The 16,994-nt window shown below is 38.6% G+C and overlaps 1 protein-coding gene across 2 annotated transcripts in view; it reads right to left on the bottom strand.

Annotated features, from left to right (window-relative positions):
* Positions 1 to 16,994, bottom strand: part of col13a1 (collagen, type XIII, alpha 1) — a 141,710-nt gene that overhangs the window by 48,037 nt on the left and 76,679 nt on the right. For both annotated transcript variants that reach the window (XM_042432580.1, XM_042432579.1), the window contains exons 5-12: positions 13,455 to 13,490; positions 10,871 to 10,897; positions 6,514 to 6,564; positions 4,569 to 4,604; positions 3,340 to 3,366; positions 3,022 to 3,048; positions 1,251 to 1,277; positions 1,113 to 1,139 (exon numbers count right to left, since the gene is read on the bottom strand). In XM_042432580.1, coding sequence (XP_042288514.1) covers positions 1,113 to 1,139; positions 1,251 to 1,277; positions 3,022 to 3,048; positions 3,340 to 3,366; positions 4,569 to 4,604; positions 6,514 to 6,564; positions 10,871 to 10,897; positions 13,455 to 13,490 — 258 coding nt within the window. The remainder of the gene's footprint in view (positions 1 to 1,112; positions 1,140 to 1,250; positions 1,278 to 3,021; positions 3,049 to 3,339; positions 3,367 to 4,568; positions 4,605 to 6,513; positions 6,565 to 10,870; positions 10,898 to 13,454; positions 13,491 to 16,994) is intronic.

The following is a 16,994-nucleotide window of genomic DNA, read 5'->3' as shown; positions in this document are numbered from 1 at the left end:
CTACAACTGCTCACTCTCCTCATCCACACTCTAGCTCGCTCGACCACTGCTTCTCTCTCTCTCTCTCTCTCTCTCTGTGTCTCATCTCTTTTAAAATGAGTTGGGAAGCCAGCAGCAAAGCCTAACTGTACTTTTAATGTTATCAAAGTAAGAAAAAGGTCACCCCCTCTTCTTAGTAATGTTTTTGTCCTCCATTACAGCAGGGTTACAGCTCTAATCAGTCTGACCACCGGCTGTGGTTGGCCACTGCATTACCCCACCCCCGCAGCCTAACGCACAACCTGTCTGCTTCGGGCTGGTTGCCTGAGGCTGGTGCTGTAAGCACATTGAAATCATGATGGGAAAAGAATGTCTTTGTCTTAAAAAACATAGTCTCCTTAATGCTTATGACACACTGCCAAAAACAAACCAACAAGCTGCAGCAGCAAAACAACAACCGTTTGAAACAGCCGTTCTGTATTCTGAAAGTCAATAAAATTCAGTAAATAGCGAAGCTGCATGTTTCATTACTTTATATTCATGTAATAAATATACAAATGTCAATTAGATGGTAATCTGCATAAGAGATAAAGAAAAAGAAAAAAATTCGGTTATAATAATCATCCGATAACTATAAGCGGTTTCCAGCTGATATGGCAAACTGTCCAGCAAACACTATGCTGGAAACCAGGTTGATGAGAGCTGTGAGAGTGAACCAAAACAGTAAAGTTGTGGGCCATAACACCAAAACAATGAGGTGAAAGAGGCTAATGCTCCACAGAGCCGAGAGGAACTGCAGAGTTTGTGATAATTTCTGTGGCTTTACAAGTGACAACTTTCATGTTAAAAGTAGTAATTTGTTTTTTAATATAAAAAAATATTGATTAGAGCAGTATTTTTAATGCAGTGGTTTTGCTACTTTTCCTCAATAAGTCAGTTGCCTCTAGTGGTATTTGCATGGCTAAATACCACAAAGTTAAGAGAGAAATATATGTTTTTTGTAATACAGGTGAACAGATCATTGTAAGTAAAATTTCTAAATATTTTGTCCACCACTGCTAGCTACTAAATTGTAAAGTCTGTTAGTCACTGACCAATTGACAAGTTGTAAAACTTTTGTAACAATATCTCACCTTCTCCCCTTTGGGCCCTGGTTCCCCCTAAAAGGAAAAACAACATAGGTGAATGGGACACATTAAGTGGTTAAACAGTTATCTTAAAAGATTAGCAGGCTATTATGTCAGGACTGATATCAGACTTCAGACACTTACTGGCAGTCCTTTAGGACCACGCTGACCCTGAAAAACAACAGCAACAGACAGTCTTGAAGTGGGTTTAGGCAGTGACATGCAGCATAACAGAGTCCAACTGGACTGAACATAAATTCCTCCCAGTAACATGATTGAAATGAGAAAACATGTCAATGTATCAATCAAACTGATGAATTAGCTCCTATCCTCTATCTATCATCTAGAGTCTATTCTAATTACTTATTATGGATGAAGCCATTCAGTTTGACTTCCCATCAGGCCCTGGGGTGTGCCCAGTCAGTAGCTGTCAGAGCGCAGCAACTTGTTGATTAATGAACTCAGGGAGAGGGCCCAGTAGGACACATCTAGTTCACCCCATGCTGGTGACCCCACAGGCTCAGCAGCTCCAAAGCCACTTTGTGAAGGCAAAAGCATCTCTATACATTTACCAGACAACCCCTCAAAGCCCTTTTCAATACTCCCTGACATTCATCTGGAAGGAGACTCAGAAACAAGGTCTCATTATGGGGCCATTAATCAACATTCAACATTTCAACAGTATCCAACCCCACTTGGCCTCCTGGAAATTCTGCCATTTGTACTGGCATGGAGTTCACTGGAGCTGGACACTGTAAGCACAAGTCAAACTGCTTCGAAAAACAAACCCAGGCATGATGACTTCCCCCCTGTCTGACTGAGAATAATGATTTTCAAACAGACGCATGTGAGAAGCTACAAAAAATCAGCATTGAGTGTGATAAAAACCAGACAGTCAGCCAAGGCTGGACAATGCTGAAATGACCACAACATCATTCAAGTGGAACAGAGCTCTTTTATCTTCAAATTTTGTATTATAGGTGGAAAAAATCCAAGAAGGTCGTGAAAATTAGTTAGAAAAATTACCAGCAGTCACAGTGTCCAAAATCGACATTCTTGTCGATTTTGGACAATTCTACAAAACCCTGAATTGCATTTTTTTTCTTTGTTTTTATCAGTGCTAACCTTTTTTGAATTCTTGCTTTGGCATTTGAAGTAAATCATGATGTGATGGATGTAATTCTTGTAAAGATACTGGGCTGGTTTTAACTTGTAATTGTGTCTCTTCCTGAGGCCACTAACCTCATACAGGATTGATATGAACCAGTTAAATAACCTGTGGAAACTGGATATCCACATACTTTCTTTGGCTCCATAACAGTGGAGCACTAGCCAGAGTAAGTGGTCTTCAGATCATTAGTCACCAACGATACTGAAATGGATGATTTAAAAAATCTAGTCCTGCTTTTACACCTGCATGATGTTCATTGCATGGCTGATAGAAAATCATATTATTTGTGAATATTGAATGTTCATGTTGATAAAAATGCTTGTGGCATTAAATGTTCTCAAGCCTCAGTAAGTACAGTCTAAAATGCCCATTTCAGTTAGTCAGATTTTTACCTACTAACCCTGACTGAAAGCCAGATTGCGGTTAAAAGCTCACATCTGTCTAGATCTTTTCCCCACTGCATGGAGCTCACTGTTAGCCCATTACTGTGGTGCATAAATCAGGCACCTACTCTGTTTTTCTTATAACTTTGTGGGTACAAAATAAACAGGCAGTTAAAGTGACCTTAACAGCAAAACAAGGTTCAACGCAATTTTATCATATTTGCTTTGGCTTGTTGTTGTAAATTTCATTTAACATGCCGAAAATGTATATCCAAGGTTTTATGGCCTCAAATGAATGTTGTACCAGTGGTAGTTGTATTACGGCTCAACTCAGTTTATGACAAATTTAAGGAATGCTTACCACGTCTCCCTTTGGCCCATTCTGTCCCTGTGTGAATATTAAAACAGTCAGTGCAGGTGGTAAAATAATTGAATCAATATAAACAGATACCTCCACTTGATTTCCTCTGAAAAACACCTTACAGATTTCCATAGCATGTTTAACCCCAACCTATAATAACAGTAATGACACTAATAGAGATTTTATTACAATAATGACCATAATCATTCTTAGCTTAATTATGCCCATTATCATCATAGGGTGCTGGGTTCTGGGCACTGAAAAAGCACTCAATTACTCAGTTATTTCACTTTTTGACAGGAACTTGGTTAAACTCACAGCCTTGCCATCCAACCCAATTGGACCCTAGGATAAAAGAAGAAGAGATGTTTGAGTATATGTAGAAATCAGCAATTGCATCACAAATTTCTGCAGCAAAATACTGTATGGCTCCAACAAAAAGAACAGTGGGTGTGTGCAAATATTGGCTAAAAACAGTTATCCAGAAAAGATTGTGATAGAATTTTAAGCTCTGTGATTGAATGTTTCTTGTTGCAATTTATGCACACAGTGTTGTAACTTTGACTATTTATCCAAGAACCAGACATTTTCTAATGTTGCTCTATGATTTAACTGGGAGAGTTTTACACCGATCCAAGCTGTAGAAGTGCTCAAACTGTGACATTGTCTATGGGAAAAATGAATAGAATGTGATTTTTTACGTCCGTAAACAGGGGTGCCCCAAACAACTCCTTAAACTTTGCAACTCTATTGTTGAAGCAAGACTATGTAGCTTTCACTGAACAGCAGCTACTGTGGCCACACTGTGGTGTAGGGGTGTGCCCGAATACAAATACATTATTCAGCAAAGCACAAATAATGAGTTTTATACGAATATTTGTTTCCTACACAAGTATGAGATGAATCATAAAGTAATGTTATATACAGCAATATCTATCTGAAGTTTGCCAACATTATGCAATGTCAGCCACCATAAGCTACTGCTCATGCGACACCAAGAAAAGCTGCAGCAAAACCCTGGACTGAACGTGGACAATGTATTGAGCTGAGCAAGAGTGGGGTTTGTTGTCCATGAATTCAACTTTTCATCTGTAAGAAGAGGAATGTTATTTCTCCTTTCAAAAGCTACAAAGTCTCACCTTATGACCCTGAACAACATGTTAGCATTGCCTCTAATTTCTAGTAGACAAGTTAGCTAACTTGCACATCAAATATCTTGAGTCAAAATAAGAACTAAAATCATAAAAGGTAACTTATTGACAGAGTGGCCAATATGAAGATTCACAGATATCTTCAGCAGAACACAGTTGTTCATTAAAATGATATTTAACCTCAAGTAACTCATCATTATTGATTGAGCAGGAACTGCAGACATGTCAGTCTTAGGGAAGCTTGTAGCCTTTTTCCTGATTTACTATTGAACTCAGGATTTTTGTGTACTTTATTGTTAAGTATGACAATTACTTATTACAGTTCCACTTCTAAAATCTAAAGCTTTAAGAATCATTTACTGTATCAACTACATAAACAGCATGGCCAAGACTTACTGGAAAGCCTGGAAATCCTCTTGTTCCAGGTTGTCCCTTAAGAGAAAACAGAAAAACAATCAGTGTCTTCATTGTACCACAGACTGACATGAAAAACTGCTGGAAGAAGGTCTGTGTAAGAAGATACAACTCTCCTCCCCAATCCCTCCACTGCATGGAGGTATTTGGTTATAATTGTAATTGATTTTGACATAAGGAGTGATACTGAAGACTCAAGGGAATACTTGAACAAGAGTGTGTGTGAGTGTGTTCTCTACACAGGAGGAAATTAGACACTGAATGCAACACTGAAAAAAGAAAAAGACCAAGAGCTCTAATCTAACAGCGATGGACGAAGGTGAAAGAGCTCAATGAGTATATGTCAATAACACTCGAGATGGAGGTCTGTTTGAGCTTTCTTACCCTGCCTCTTGTACTGGTACAGGACATTTAATATCCGCGGGAAAAAGAGTGAAGGGAGAATAAAGATGTCGAAAAAGAAAATTAGAATGACTAATGACTATTGAAACAGATTGTATGTCTGGGACCAGAGGTAGTTACATGAGGCTTTGAAAGGTTTCTCTTTCCAGGGATGTTTTGGTTTGTTTTGGGAAAACAGGATAAGGCTTCATAGTTTTTTATACAATGAGAATTTATAATTTGACAAAAAAAAGCCATGTCTGCAATGTCTACTGTCTTTTCACAAGGCTTTCAATCTCATGGTCTTCAATGATGCAGCTGAAAGCTCTGTAAAAAAAACTAGTAAATGGAGTATGAGACTTAAGTTTTTTTTGGCAGAATACAATTTCTAAGGTCAAGATTTAAGTCAACATGGATGAAAAGTCCAAAAAATGCTGTGGAATATTCTAAAGATACATCCACTGATGAAGACTAAAATGCAGTTGAAAGCTCTAGAAAAAGCTAGTAAATGGACCATGAGTTCCACTTAAGATTTTTGTTTTTGAAAAATACTATATCCACCTTTCATGGTCACAGACACTATGAGATTTCATACTGGCATGGAAAATCCATTTTTCAGCTAAAATATGGAAACGAGTATTATTTCTTCTAAAATTGTTTCATGTGTGTATTTAATAAATCATTGTGTATGTGCTACAAATCATCATATGGATACTGTATGTCTAAAAACAATCACTTCTTTGGAATCTGTCGTCAAGTTGTAAAGTTGAAAACCTTTCTCGCAGCGGAAAATATCTCTGCACTCATCCATCAAACTCGATGAAATGACAATGTGGCAAAGAAGTGGAGGCACTTTGCTCACCTAAGCTGTCATTTCCTCTCGTTCTCCTCACCTCTCTGTTGAATTAGCTCCCTTGTTCCATCTAAGGTCACGACTGGAGTCTCTCATGTTGATCTCACCTGCTGCGGTAAACTACCCTCTAAGTGTTTCTGACTGACTGGCCCTCTAGGTTCTGGACTTGGCTCCTACTGTGCAGAGCTTCCTGCACAGCCTGTTATTTATTAGAAATGCCTATTACCATCCAGGAGGAGTGGGCACACACAAGTATAGATTGTAATAACCATCAATTACAAAAACAGATGTCTGTTCCACTTAAGTTTGCTAGACTCTTGGTTATGCCATCTGAAGTGGAACAAAAGGTAAACTAGGAAAAAGTTTGTTTTTTAAGGCATGTATGCAACTTATGTCTTCCTGAAAACTGAAAAAGGAGAAGACAAAGAAACATGAAGTTCATTTGGCCTCTTAAGAATTTGGGTCATAACAAGGGGTCCCATTAAGACCTGGTGTCTGGATAACTAACAATGACCCCATTGTCTCTCCGATTGTTTAGAACTGTAAGGTCTCTTTGTGTCTGAGAGCTTGATGTGTGAAGCAGAAGTCTTCTATTGTAAAATGGTAGCTAATAATAAGACTTGGCTTTCAGGCAGGCAGCAGTGACTCAAGATAAGAGGTTTATTAGGTGTAGGGAGAGTTGAAGACACTTACAGGAGGTCCTCTTGGTCCGATGATAGACAGACCTGGTTCGCCTGGTGCTCCCTGTGGACAGATGGAAAGACAAGGAGAAAACATAACTAAGAGATAAGATAGAGAGGGGATTCCACTTACTTTCCCAGCCACCTCTACAGATATTATGAGAGAAATTCTGCACACTAATGCATTTTTTAAATACTGTAGCTAGCCAGCCAGGAACACGCCAGGAGGTGGATGCTAGCAAGGTGGCTTGCTAGTTGTCAGTTAGCAATTGCCAGCTAGGTAAGACACTAACCCAACAAGAAATTTGAAGGGTCTGTTACACATCAAAGTCAGTTTGCTCGTCACGAGGAGCTCGACTAAAACAGTTGTATAATGTCTTCTGTGGCTGCAGAGGGAGCTTTCCACAGTCTGAGAAAATAACTGGGTTATCTCAGCTTGGACTTGAAGACTACACATTTATACCAGAATTTGCTAAACGGAAATCCTGACTTACAAACTGGATGTGGAGTTTGAGAGATGTGGGAATTTACCAGGCTCAGGGGTCTTAAAAAGTTGCTATCAAGTTGCATTATGAGAAATGTAGGATCCAGCATTTTTGTAGCTTTACCCATATACCCTAAATGTCAGGATACCTTAGCATCTGCTTAGCATAAATTCTGACCATTCTTTTTTAGTCTGTCTCTCACAAATCCCACAACTATATGTAAATAGACTACTAAATAGTTGGAGTGCCCCTTTTAAAAACATTGTTCAAGAGATGTATTTGTACTATAGACTCTTGTCTCCAGTGCTGTCTGCTCCAGCAGAAGTTATATAAAAGTAGATGGTGTGACGCAGCTAATAGGCTAGCTTTCTCTGTTTTAGATGCTCATGTCAGCTTGCGGTTGATCAACAGTGCAAATTCATGGGTCAAAGTTCCCCAAAGTTGAACTCTATGTAAAAGATTCACATGGAATTACTTTGGCTCAAGAACATATCTGCTGATTGCAGTGATCATACTGACATTTGTTTATTTCGATCTGAAATTTCAATGCTGGTGTGACAGGGCCTTAAGTGTTGAAATGAACACTTTCATCACAGTTATCAGGGATCTGTATTCAGGACTGTACTTCATAACTCGACAGTGTGACTCAAAAGGTCAGCAGTGCCGGTGTACAAATGATGGAGCTCCTCTGCACTCTGGCTCTGGCACAAACTGGTTGATTTGTATAGTGCACAGCCCCACTGACCCTCCTTGCACAATCCCACAAACCACTGTGGCCAGACTGGCCCAACTCAGGTTTCCAGCACTTTCCCTAATTAGCTTTTCTCCTCCTGAAGAGAAACCCAATCACAAGGACATACCTGATTGTCCCAGTCATCCATCAAACACAAAGGTGATTCTAAATATTTCTGAACAAATGTCTACTTTAGAAGGCCAAGTATTTGTTTTCTCACTCTTGGTTTGATGGCAGATGTATCACTCGAGGGCCAAAAGGCAAAGGTAATGATGGAAAAAGAGTGTTTATGTCATCTGAAGCAGTTTTCAGTTACTTCCTTGGTTTTCTACAGCTTTAGTAGATTAGACAAGTGAAGATCTACAGATATACTCATACAGAGATTGGATTACTTTGGTTGTAAGGGGTCAAGGTACCAAGGCAAAGTTAGAATCACAACTAAACCAGGACCCACTCAGAGCAAATACACTCAAATAAAACCAATTGCTGTGGAATTGCAAGCAGACACAACTATGTAGATCTCATTTCCTTGAAAGTGAAATTTTCTCGAGCCCATAAAGAGTTCTGTGTCCATCTGCTGTGGTTCTCTTTTCTTTGCAAAACCAATCCATCATATCTTTCTGTTTTTTCTCTCAGCCTGGCTCCATTTGCCAGTTACTTGCCCCAAACACCCTCCCACAAAAGCCACAGAAGCCATTTGTTTGCAGAGAGCAGTGTTCTGGAAAAGCTCGTCTTCACTTATTCTCTTTGTGCCTGCCTTGCTCTTGCTTTCCTGGGGATGATGCTTCCTTTTAAGAGATGATCTACAGCCAAGTCTGCTGTGTATAATTCATACATTTCTTCATCCTCTCTGTCCTGGCAGCTACTGTAAGAGACTAACCACATATGGGACAAATCCTGATCACACTATTACAGTATGTTCCCTGCCTCGAAATAAAAAAGAAGCCAACAGATTATTTTGGATGCAGAGCTGTAGAGGGCTCCAAAAAGCCACCACTACATTGTCTGGTTCTCCGCTTACCGTCTTGGTGGTCAGGTTACTATTTTTGTTCTCTCACAAGTCAGGCTGTAGATCAAGAGGCTGAAACTACTTTTGTTTTGGCTGACTGACCATATTAAAAATGCTTGGCTAACAACCACACTTGTCATTGTGCTATGACAGTCAAGAATGTGCTGCGTGTTTCCCCTTTCCATGCACATTTGGCCCTACACATCACAAATCATGTTGTATTTGATGAGAACAGATCTGTAAGTCTGCAATTTCTGGCTTTGATAGAGCTGATAGGAGGGAACGTTATGATTGCTTTTGCAAATGTGGAGAGCCAGTTTTGAAAAGGATTCAAATCCAGCACACACATTAGTTTGTAACATGTTGGGGTGAAACAAGAGTCTTGTTAAAGCTGCATTCATAGATGTTTTGTTTTATTGCTCACCTGAGGGAAGTGGAACATGGAGGACACAAAATCTTGTCACAACAAACATGTTAGCAAGCAGTTGCTTGTTTACATATCAAGCAGAGCAACATCATCAACCCATTGGAGTCTGTTTCTGGCCAACATATGAATCTTGAGAAAAATATCTGGCTGTTCAGCGACTGGATATTCTGCTTCTTACGCCCGCTAGTCCATAACTTTTTCTGTTTGCTGTTTGGTGCTGGGCGGGAGCTAGTGCTGGAAAAAAAGCTGATAAATTTGCTGGCCAGAAAACCAAAGCCCCGTAGAGCTGAGCAAGCTGCACAGTTGGAGATAATTCTCTGACTGTTAGTCACAATAAGCTACATACATAGTCAATTTACTCAATGTTAACATGAAAAATATTTATTAATGCAGCTGAAAATAAATAGATCAGTGGAGTAGTGTGAAGCCATTGATAGGAATGTCTATTGCAGCACGTATGTGGTTGCACAAGCATGTGTATCTTTGTGCGCATGTACAAGAACAAAAAACACAACAAATAGTGATCAAAAACTCCAAAGGGTGCCTTGTTTTTCTTATTATTGCCCCACTATGATGTTTGAGTTTCACTTTGCAGAATACACTGAGAATGGACTTTTCACTTAAGTAGTGTCCAGCAGTTAAATTTTTGAAATGAAAAATTGTTGCATATTGATAGATTCTGGATTTTTCAATAAGGAGAAGGAGTAATTTGTAATTTCAAGTGTTTTTAATGAGGCAATTTAACTTTTTTGTCTAAAAATCATATCAGACACAAATTATTATTCAAAGCAGTCTTTGTCTATGTCTTAAAACATGTCTGGAGGGGATCTTAAAATTTTACTTGTAAGCAGCTTTGCAATCTTTGAGTTCATAGACAAACTCAAAATCAACCTTCAACAAACTGCGGGTCGAGGTGGTTGCACTGAGGTGAATAAAAATGATCATCTTGATTTTTATTTCTCTGTGCAGCTGACATTGGCAGATTCATTGCATGTTTATTGTCTCTATTGACACACTTTTGCATTTCATAAAGCCAAGTGGGAGATATCAGAGCCTACAGTAAAACTTGTCTTACATGTAATTTCCACCATGAGGCCGATATCAATCTTTTCTCTCCCAGCTGACAGCTCATATTTATGCTAACTTCAACATGACAGAGAACTCAGATTTAACTGTTGCGCAACACACCAGTAACAAAATTTATTTATCTCAACATATAACTATATTCATTCTACGTTCTCTTTGAGAATCTCCTCATGTACTCTGCTGTGGCCCCTATAAATGTCTCTCCACTTTCTTTGGGGAGTCTTAAATTAGAACTTTCAGACGCTTATGTGACAAATTGTTACTATTGTGTTTCATAGTGTAAAGAGTTCAGGTAATCCAACCAGGGTGGGAAACCATTTACAGAATGTGACCCTCGTGCTGTTTCAAAATACAGACCTCAGTCCCTGATATAAATCACAAACTACCTGTACACACAATACAATGAACTGTTCACCTACTAAGTCACATCTTAGCATCGTCATAACCTATTTTTATTTCACTGTTTGTCTGGCTCATCCAACTTGTGCTAATACAAGTAGACTGGATTGAACATAAGTCACCAAAAACACCAAACCAAAGCCAGTAAATTATAGGAAAAAAATGTAGTTTGGTGCTAAATTGTTACATTTTTTGTGAAACCCTGCTAATGGCCCATGCTCCTAAACTTACCTTAACCCCTGCTTGTCCTTTTAAGCCCTGGGATCAGTCACAGCAGACACAGTCACATGCAAAAGAGTGTGAAGGGGGGAGAGAAACACAAGAGAGAGAGGAACCATTGTTAGAGACATGGAGAGGGTTTGGGGCATGCAGCATCCTCAGGGCTGGTGATGGGGAGGTACTGAAAGAAGTACTGTAAGGGGGAAGCTAAAGGTCTCAGTATGCCTCAAACAAAGTGCTTGTCTGATTGTCTAACAGTGTCTGAAACATCCTTTCCGACAGTAGAATTGGGAGTCTGACAATTAGTCTATCAGTTTTTTAACTTTATAACTCTGAAACAGACAATCCAACATGAACGCTCATTTTGAAAGGGGTTCTGTCATTGCTCACACAGCTACCTGCATTACCTTCTAAGTGTACAAACAAGTCCAACAACGTGAATTCTTTGGAAGAGAGACCGTCTGAAAATCTGTGTCATTAACCCAATTTGTACATTTTATTGGTATATTTTTCTTTTTCCTTCTGTAAGTTTTTTACTTTTTTAGTGAGTCTTCATACGCCCTTTTTGAATTTTTAAAATCTCACCAGCACAATATTTTTTATTTCTTTAATGCATTATTGGGTTTTTGTGTAAAAAAACTAAAACTAGTGACATGCAGAGGACACAGAATTCATGGGGAAAAATCGCTGCCGCAAGTAATAGACAATGATGGCAGGCTTTTTACCTGTGGATGTGGTCCTTTGGAACAGGTAAAAACACTTCCTCTAGATGTGTTGTGGACATCATATTGTATGAACTAGTTCGTTTGAAGAAAACTGAGGCCTAAGGATCGCTATGTGTAAGGTAAAGGAGCAACATTTAACCTAAGGGGTAGTAAGTGCAGCATCAAGATGGACTCTCTTAAAACTGTAACACAGTGATTTCACAATTCACTTCCTTTGAGAGTGGGCATAAGGAAAACACAGCTCTATTCTGGGCGTAAAGTTAGATGAAAATGGCAGTGGTACAATTAAAAATCAGCTTTGTTTTTATGCTGTGAAAATCCTTTTGCTGGGTGAGAGGCCTGCAAGTTATGGAGACCACAGTGTTATATAAGTTAAAAAAAATATCCGGTGTTAAATATTATCCATATGTGACAAGGTTGAGATTGTTTGAAATATGGCCATATCCAAAAGAAATGTTCAAAACTAAGAATATGTAAAGTGTGGTAATGCTATAGATTAACTGCACAGCAATGACTGGAAGTAATAGCAAAGTAAAAGAGATTTGGTGATACAGTGTGTGGTTATACTATACACTACACACTACAGGCTGGGTGGCCTGAAAAGGACATAAAGCACATGCTGTCATAAAGAACTACAAGCCCAGAGAATAAATTATATACAACTGTTAGCTGTGAGATGAACATCAGTAAGGTCACATTCAAATGTAATTGTTGTTGTTTGTGTTGAATTTGTATGGAGGATGTTTTCTACATTGTTATCTTACATCTTATCCCTGACCTCTGTCACCATTCTAGGCTTTTAAATGTGTGCAGTATCACAATTGGACTGGCTATTAATAATACATACCATGACAATAGAACCTAATAATACCATAAGTTTTCTTAAAGCTAACACTAATATTTTCACTCACTTGATATAAAACTGCCCACATTTGAATTGAACTGTTGGCTGCTATAGCAAAATCAGGTGATGTATGATGATACAAAATTACACAATTCATAACTATATTGACTTTATGGTAACAGCCCCCTTATTTAGCATTTATAAGAAGTATACAAACAGTTAACACATGGTTTATAACACACTTTAATGTAGTTGTAAGCAGACACTATAATTGTTGACAAATACTGTACATTAATAAGCACTTAAAATGTCTTTATATCTGATGTGTTATAAACAATGTACACACTGAACACTGGCACTAACAGATCAACAGTCTTCTTATTTATTGTGGGCAACACATTTCAGCTTGAAGCCGCTGATGATGGCTTCAAGCTGACTTATGTTTGTTTTTGCCTACAAAAACAATCACTTATTATTATTTATATATAAATATTTATATACAGCTTATAAATGCTAAATGGATAGATCAATGTGTTATAACTTTGTTAAATGCTGATGGGGTATTTCCAGTCATTACTGTGTAATTAATGGATATCTGCACAAATAAAACAGTGTGGTACAGCGATACAATATGTGCTGGCAGAAAGACTAAAAAGTTGTGGCTAATTAAACTACTATTATACATATTATAACATATGGTTACAGTATGTGTAGTAGTGGTTATAGTTGCATTACATATTTGTATAGTAATGCCACAATTAACAAATTACAATTTAATGCGTTATCAAGTTACAATGTCAGCTGTTCCGTGCTAATTTACAACTGATCTATCATAAATGGTCAACAATTGAAATGCTGCACTTACAACATTTATTAGGTCAATAATACATTTGGTTCTGGTAATAAGACATGGCAGCCTTTCCTTTATATTTCTACCTTGCTTAAGGACTGATATGTTGCCTCTGTCATTGGCCAGGTTATGTGAATGTAACCACTACAATAGTGCACTTAATGCACAAACACTCACCATTCTTCCAGGAATTCCCATACTTCCTTTGTCACCCTATTGACCAATGCAAATTCAGAAGGAACAGGGGTCAATGAGAAGGTTAGACTGAAGACTGAAGTGAACTGTTGAAGGGATACCTTGACATTTGGACTTGTAGCATCTTTGTCATTTTAAAGGCAGTACATGAACTTTGAATATACTGTTATATTATAAGAACAGCAGTTACTACATCTGTCTATCACCAGTAGCGTTCTGTTAGCACTGTTAAAATGATTCACTGAAGCCTAATGGGAGATTCTAACACTGAGTATACAGAGTTTTTACAAGTCTTAATGCCATGGTATCATTTTAAGGAATAAAATAATTTGTGTTAAAAGGGCTTAAGTCAGTTAACCATGCCATGCCTAACGTTGAGAGGAGACAAACATTCCATGATATTGTGATAGAAATAGCTACTTTGCTGCAGCCATGCCCAGCCCAAGAATCCTGATAGATTTGAGATGTTTAAGATAATATTGCAAAGTAAGCGTCAACTCTATGAAATGTACAAAATTATTACTTACATCATTTGAAGCAAGAGTTTGGTGGCCATGACAAAAAACCCAGTAAAACATATTTGGTGTAAGACCCTGCTCTGTAGCTTCATGGTAAATGGTAAATGGACTGTACTTGTGCAGCGCCTTTCTAGTCCTCCAACCACTCAAAGCGCTTTTACACTACGAATCAAATTCACCCATTCACACCTTGAATGGGTACAGGGGCTACCATGCAAGGTCCCAACCTGCCCATCAAAGGAAATCTAATCATTCACACACATTCACACACTGATGGCACAGCCATCAGGAGCAATTTGGGGTTAAGTATCTTGCTCAAGGACACATCGACATGTGGACTGGAGGAGCTGGGAATCGAACCGCTGATCTTCCGATTAGTGGACGACCCGCTCTACCTCCTGAGCCACAGCTGCCCCATTTATGTATCTACAGTGCACACAGCAATGTGTCAAAATTATTTATTAGATAAAGGTGCCCTTTTCTAAAGCCCTGACCTTGTCCTCAGGAGCTCTACCAGTGTCTGAGGATCAGCAAATGCTCTGATGATGACAGCTGTATGAAGACTCACTCCTGCAGGGTGTCATGGAGAAAAGGAGGGTCATGGGGGAGTTGGGTGATTCAAGGGATAAGGTCAGTTGTAGCAGCAGGTTAGGGCTGAAGATTCTCTGAAGATTTGTGGAGAAACAATGCATGACTGAACAAACTGTGAATAGACTTTTGGGAGTATTTGGGGACACGTGCATTATGTCGGCTGGTGGCTTCCCTGATAATGAATTGCCTTGAAGCCCTGGACATACATCATGGACCACTTCAGGTCTGAGAGATATTCAGAGGTTTCCCAAAAGCAACTTACTGCAAATCATATTTTCAAGATTTCTTAACTAGTGCAGTGCCCGTTCAAAATGTGCCTGTTCCGAATGGGCCGACTGCTTGGCCTCTAGCCACTACTTCAACGCTTAGAAAATTAGGGATGTGCAGAGAGCCCGGTATATTTATTTGTATCTATATTTTTTGAGGCAGCAAAATTATTTATATTTGTATTTGCATTCAAATAAAAGTGGAAATAGGCATAAAAATCAGGTTTTTGTTTTTATTACTATTACTTTTTACTATACGACTATTATTTGAAGGATATTAGTGTTAAAATAAGTATTTATGAATAAACTATCTGACAAAGGAGGTCCCCACACCGGATCTCAAACTCAAGTCTCCAAGATCGTAGATGACTGCGCTGACTATTGAGCTAAACCAAGTGCATCACCAATGTGCAGACAGACCTCTACTTATTTATACACCCATAACACAGAGACAGCACAGCGAGTAATGTGTAGAGAAATACTTCAAAGGTGATTCTTGCTTTGCACTCTTCATTTACTGCCTATTTTTTACAACCTAACTTTGTGGAAAGGAGAGGGGAAACAGCACTTTGCACATGTCAGTAGCTCAGCTTTATCTTTGGGGGAACACCCTCAACTCTGTGAGTGATGTCCAAATAAGGAAATATGCATCATGCAGCAGGTGGATGTGACTCCCCTTGTTGTGACCTGCTGACTGACCTTTGCGCTGGTATTTGACATGTTTTTTTTCTTCCCGAAAACAAATAATTGAAAAAATATTTGTACAAAATAAATATTCATAAAAACACACAATTTGTGCTTTGCCGAATAACATATTTGTATTCGGGCACACCCCTAATACATACATACAGAGATTCCTTCCTTTAGTACAGAGATGTCAGCATTAATGTTCACAGCTCATTTACTGACTGTCTACCTGTCCTGGAAGAGGGATCCCTCCTCTGATTTTACCTTTTATTTCCTGTGTAAAGTTTCTATGCAGTCTAAATTGAGCATTATGTCCAGTATTCTGTACATCCCTTTTGCGTATGGGGGAAAGATGGACTCTTAATGGCTAAAAATAGATGTAAACACAGAACATTAACAAAGTGAATGAGTGATTGTTAAGAAATGCTGGCCATACATGGTATCAAAATAAGGGTCTGATATAAAGATTTAAGGGATGTTATTGGAGTTATGACACACTTCAGTATGTTGTCCTAGCAGGATTTTGGTAGGGCACTTCTCAGAAAGAGTTGGATTTGGCATCCAAAAACCAGGCTGGATTTGGGCAATACATAAAACCCACAAATCCCAACATGTTTGTGCACTACTCAACCACAAAACCATGAAATGATTCACTCTATGGGGGTCAGCACTTTCACATTGACTATCTTGTCTGTCTCTGTTCTGTATATATAATATATAAATAAAATTATATATACAACAAGGCAATTCAAAATGCTTTACATAAAACATTAAAAGCATTAAAGGTGCAGTGTGTAGAATTTTGTAGCATCTAGTGGATCACACTTTTCAGAAATGGAATGGAGCCTGCCATATTGCACCACCATGTTTCTACAGTAGCCCAGAACAGACAAACCAAACACTAGATCTAGAGAGGACCTTTCGCGTTTTTCACAAGTTTCATGGCCACCGTGGGTTCTCCTACAGGCTTGGAGGGGGAGGGGAATCTGCAACCTCACCGCTAGATGCCCCTAAATCCTACACACTGGTCAAAGACAAAGTGCAAGAGCAATCCATTATAAAAAGACATTTAAATACAATTAAGAATAGTTATTAAAGAGTTAAGAGAATAGAAAATAGAAATAAGCTAAAATAGAATAAGAGATAAAATACAAGAATAAAAGTTACAGTGCAGTGCAAGAAATGAATCCTCAAATTTGATTAATAAAAGGCAGCAGCAAACAGAAAAGTCTTGTAGTTATGTAAATGTGTGTCGTCTGCATAATTATGGTAACATATTTCGTTGTTTTCCATAATCTGAGCTGAGCCAGTGGAAGCATGTAGTTGTTAAACAGACGAGGCCCCAGAATGGAGCCTTGGGGAACTCCACAGGTCATTTTTGTGTGCTCCTATGTATAATTACCTATAGACACAAAGTAGTCCTTGTCTTTTAAGTAGGATTCAAACCAGCTTAGTACTGC

Source organism: Thunnus maccoyii, chromosome 14 (genome assembly GCF_910596095.1).
Source record: "Thunnus maccoyii chromosome 14, fThuMac1.1, whole genome shotgun sequence".
In the NCBI taxonomy this organism is placed as follows: domain Eukaryota; kingdom Metazoa; phylum Chordata; class Actinopteri; order Scombriformes; family Scombridae; genus Thunnus; species Thunnus maccoyii.
The sequence above is the reverse complement of the archived record's forward strand: the minus strand, read 5'-3'. Positions and strand labels throughout refer to the sequence as shown.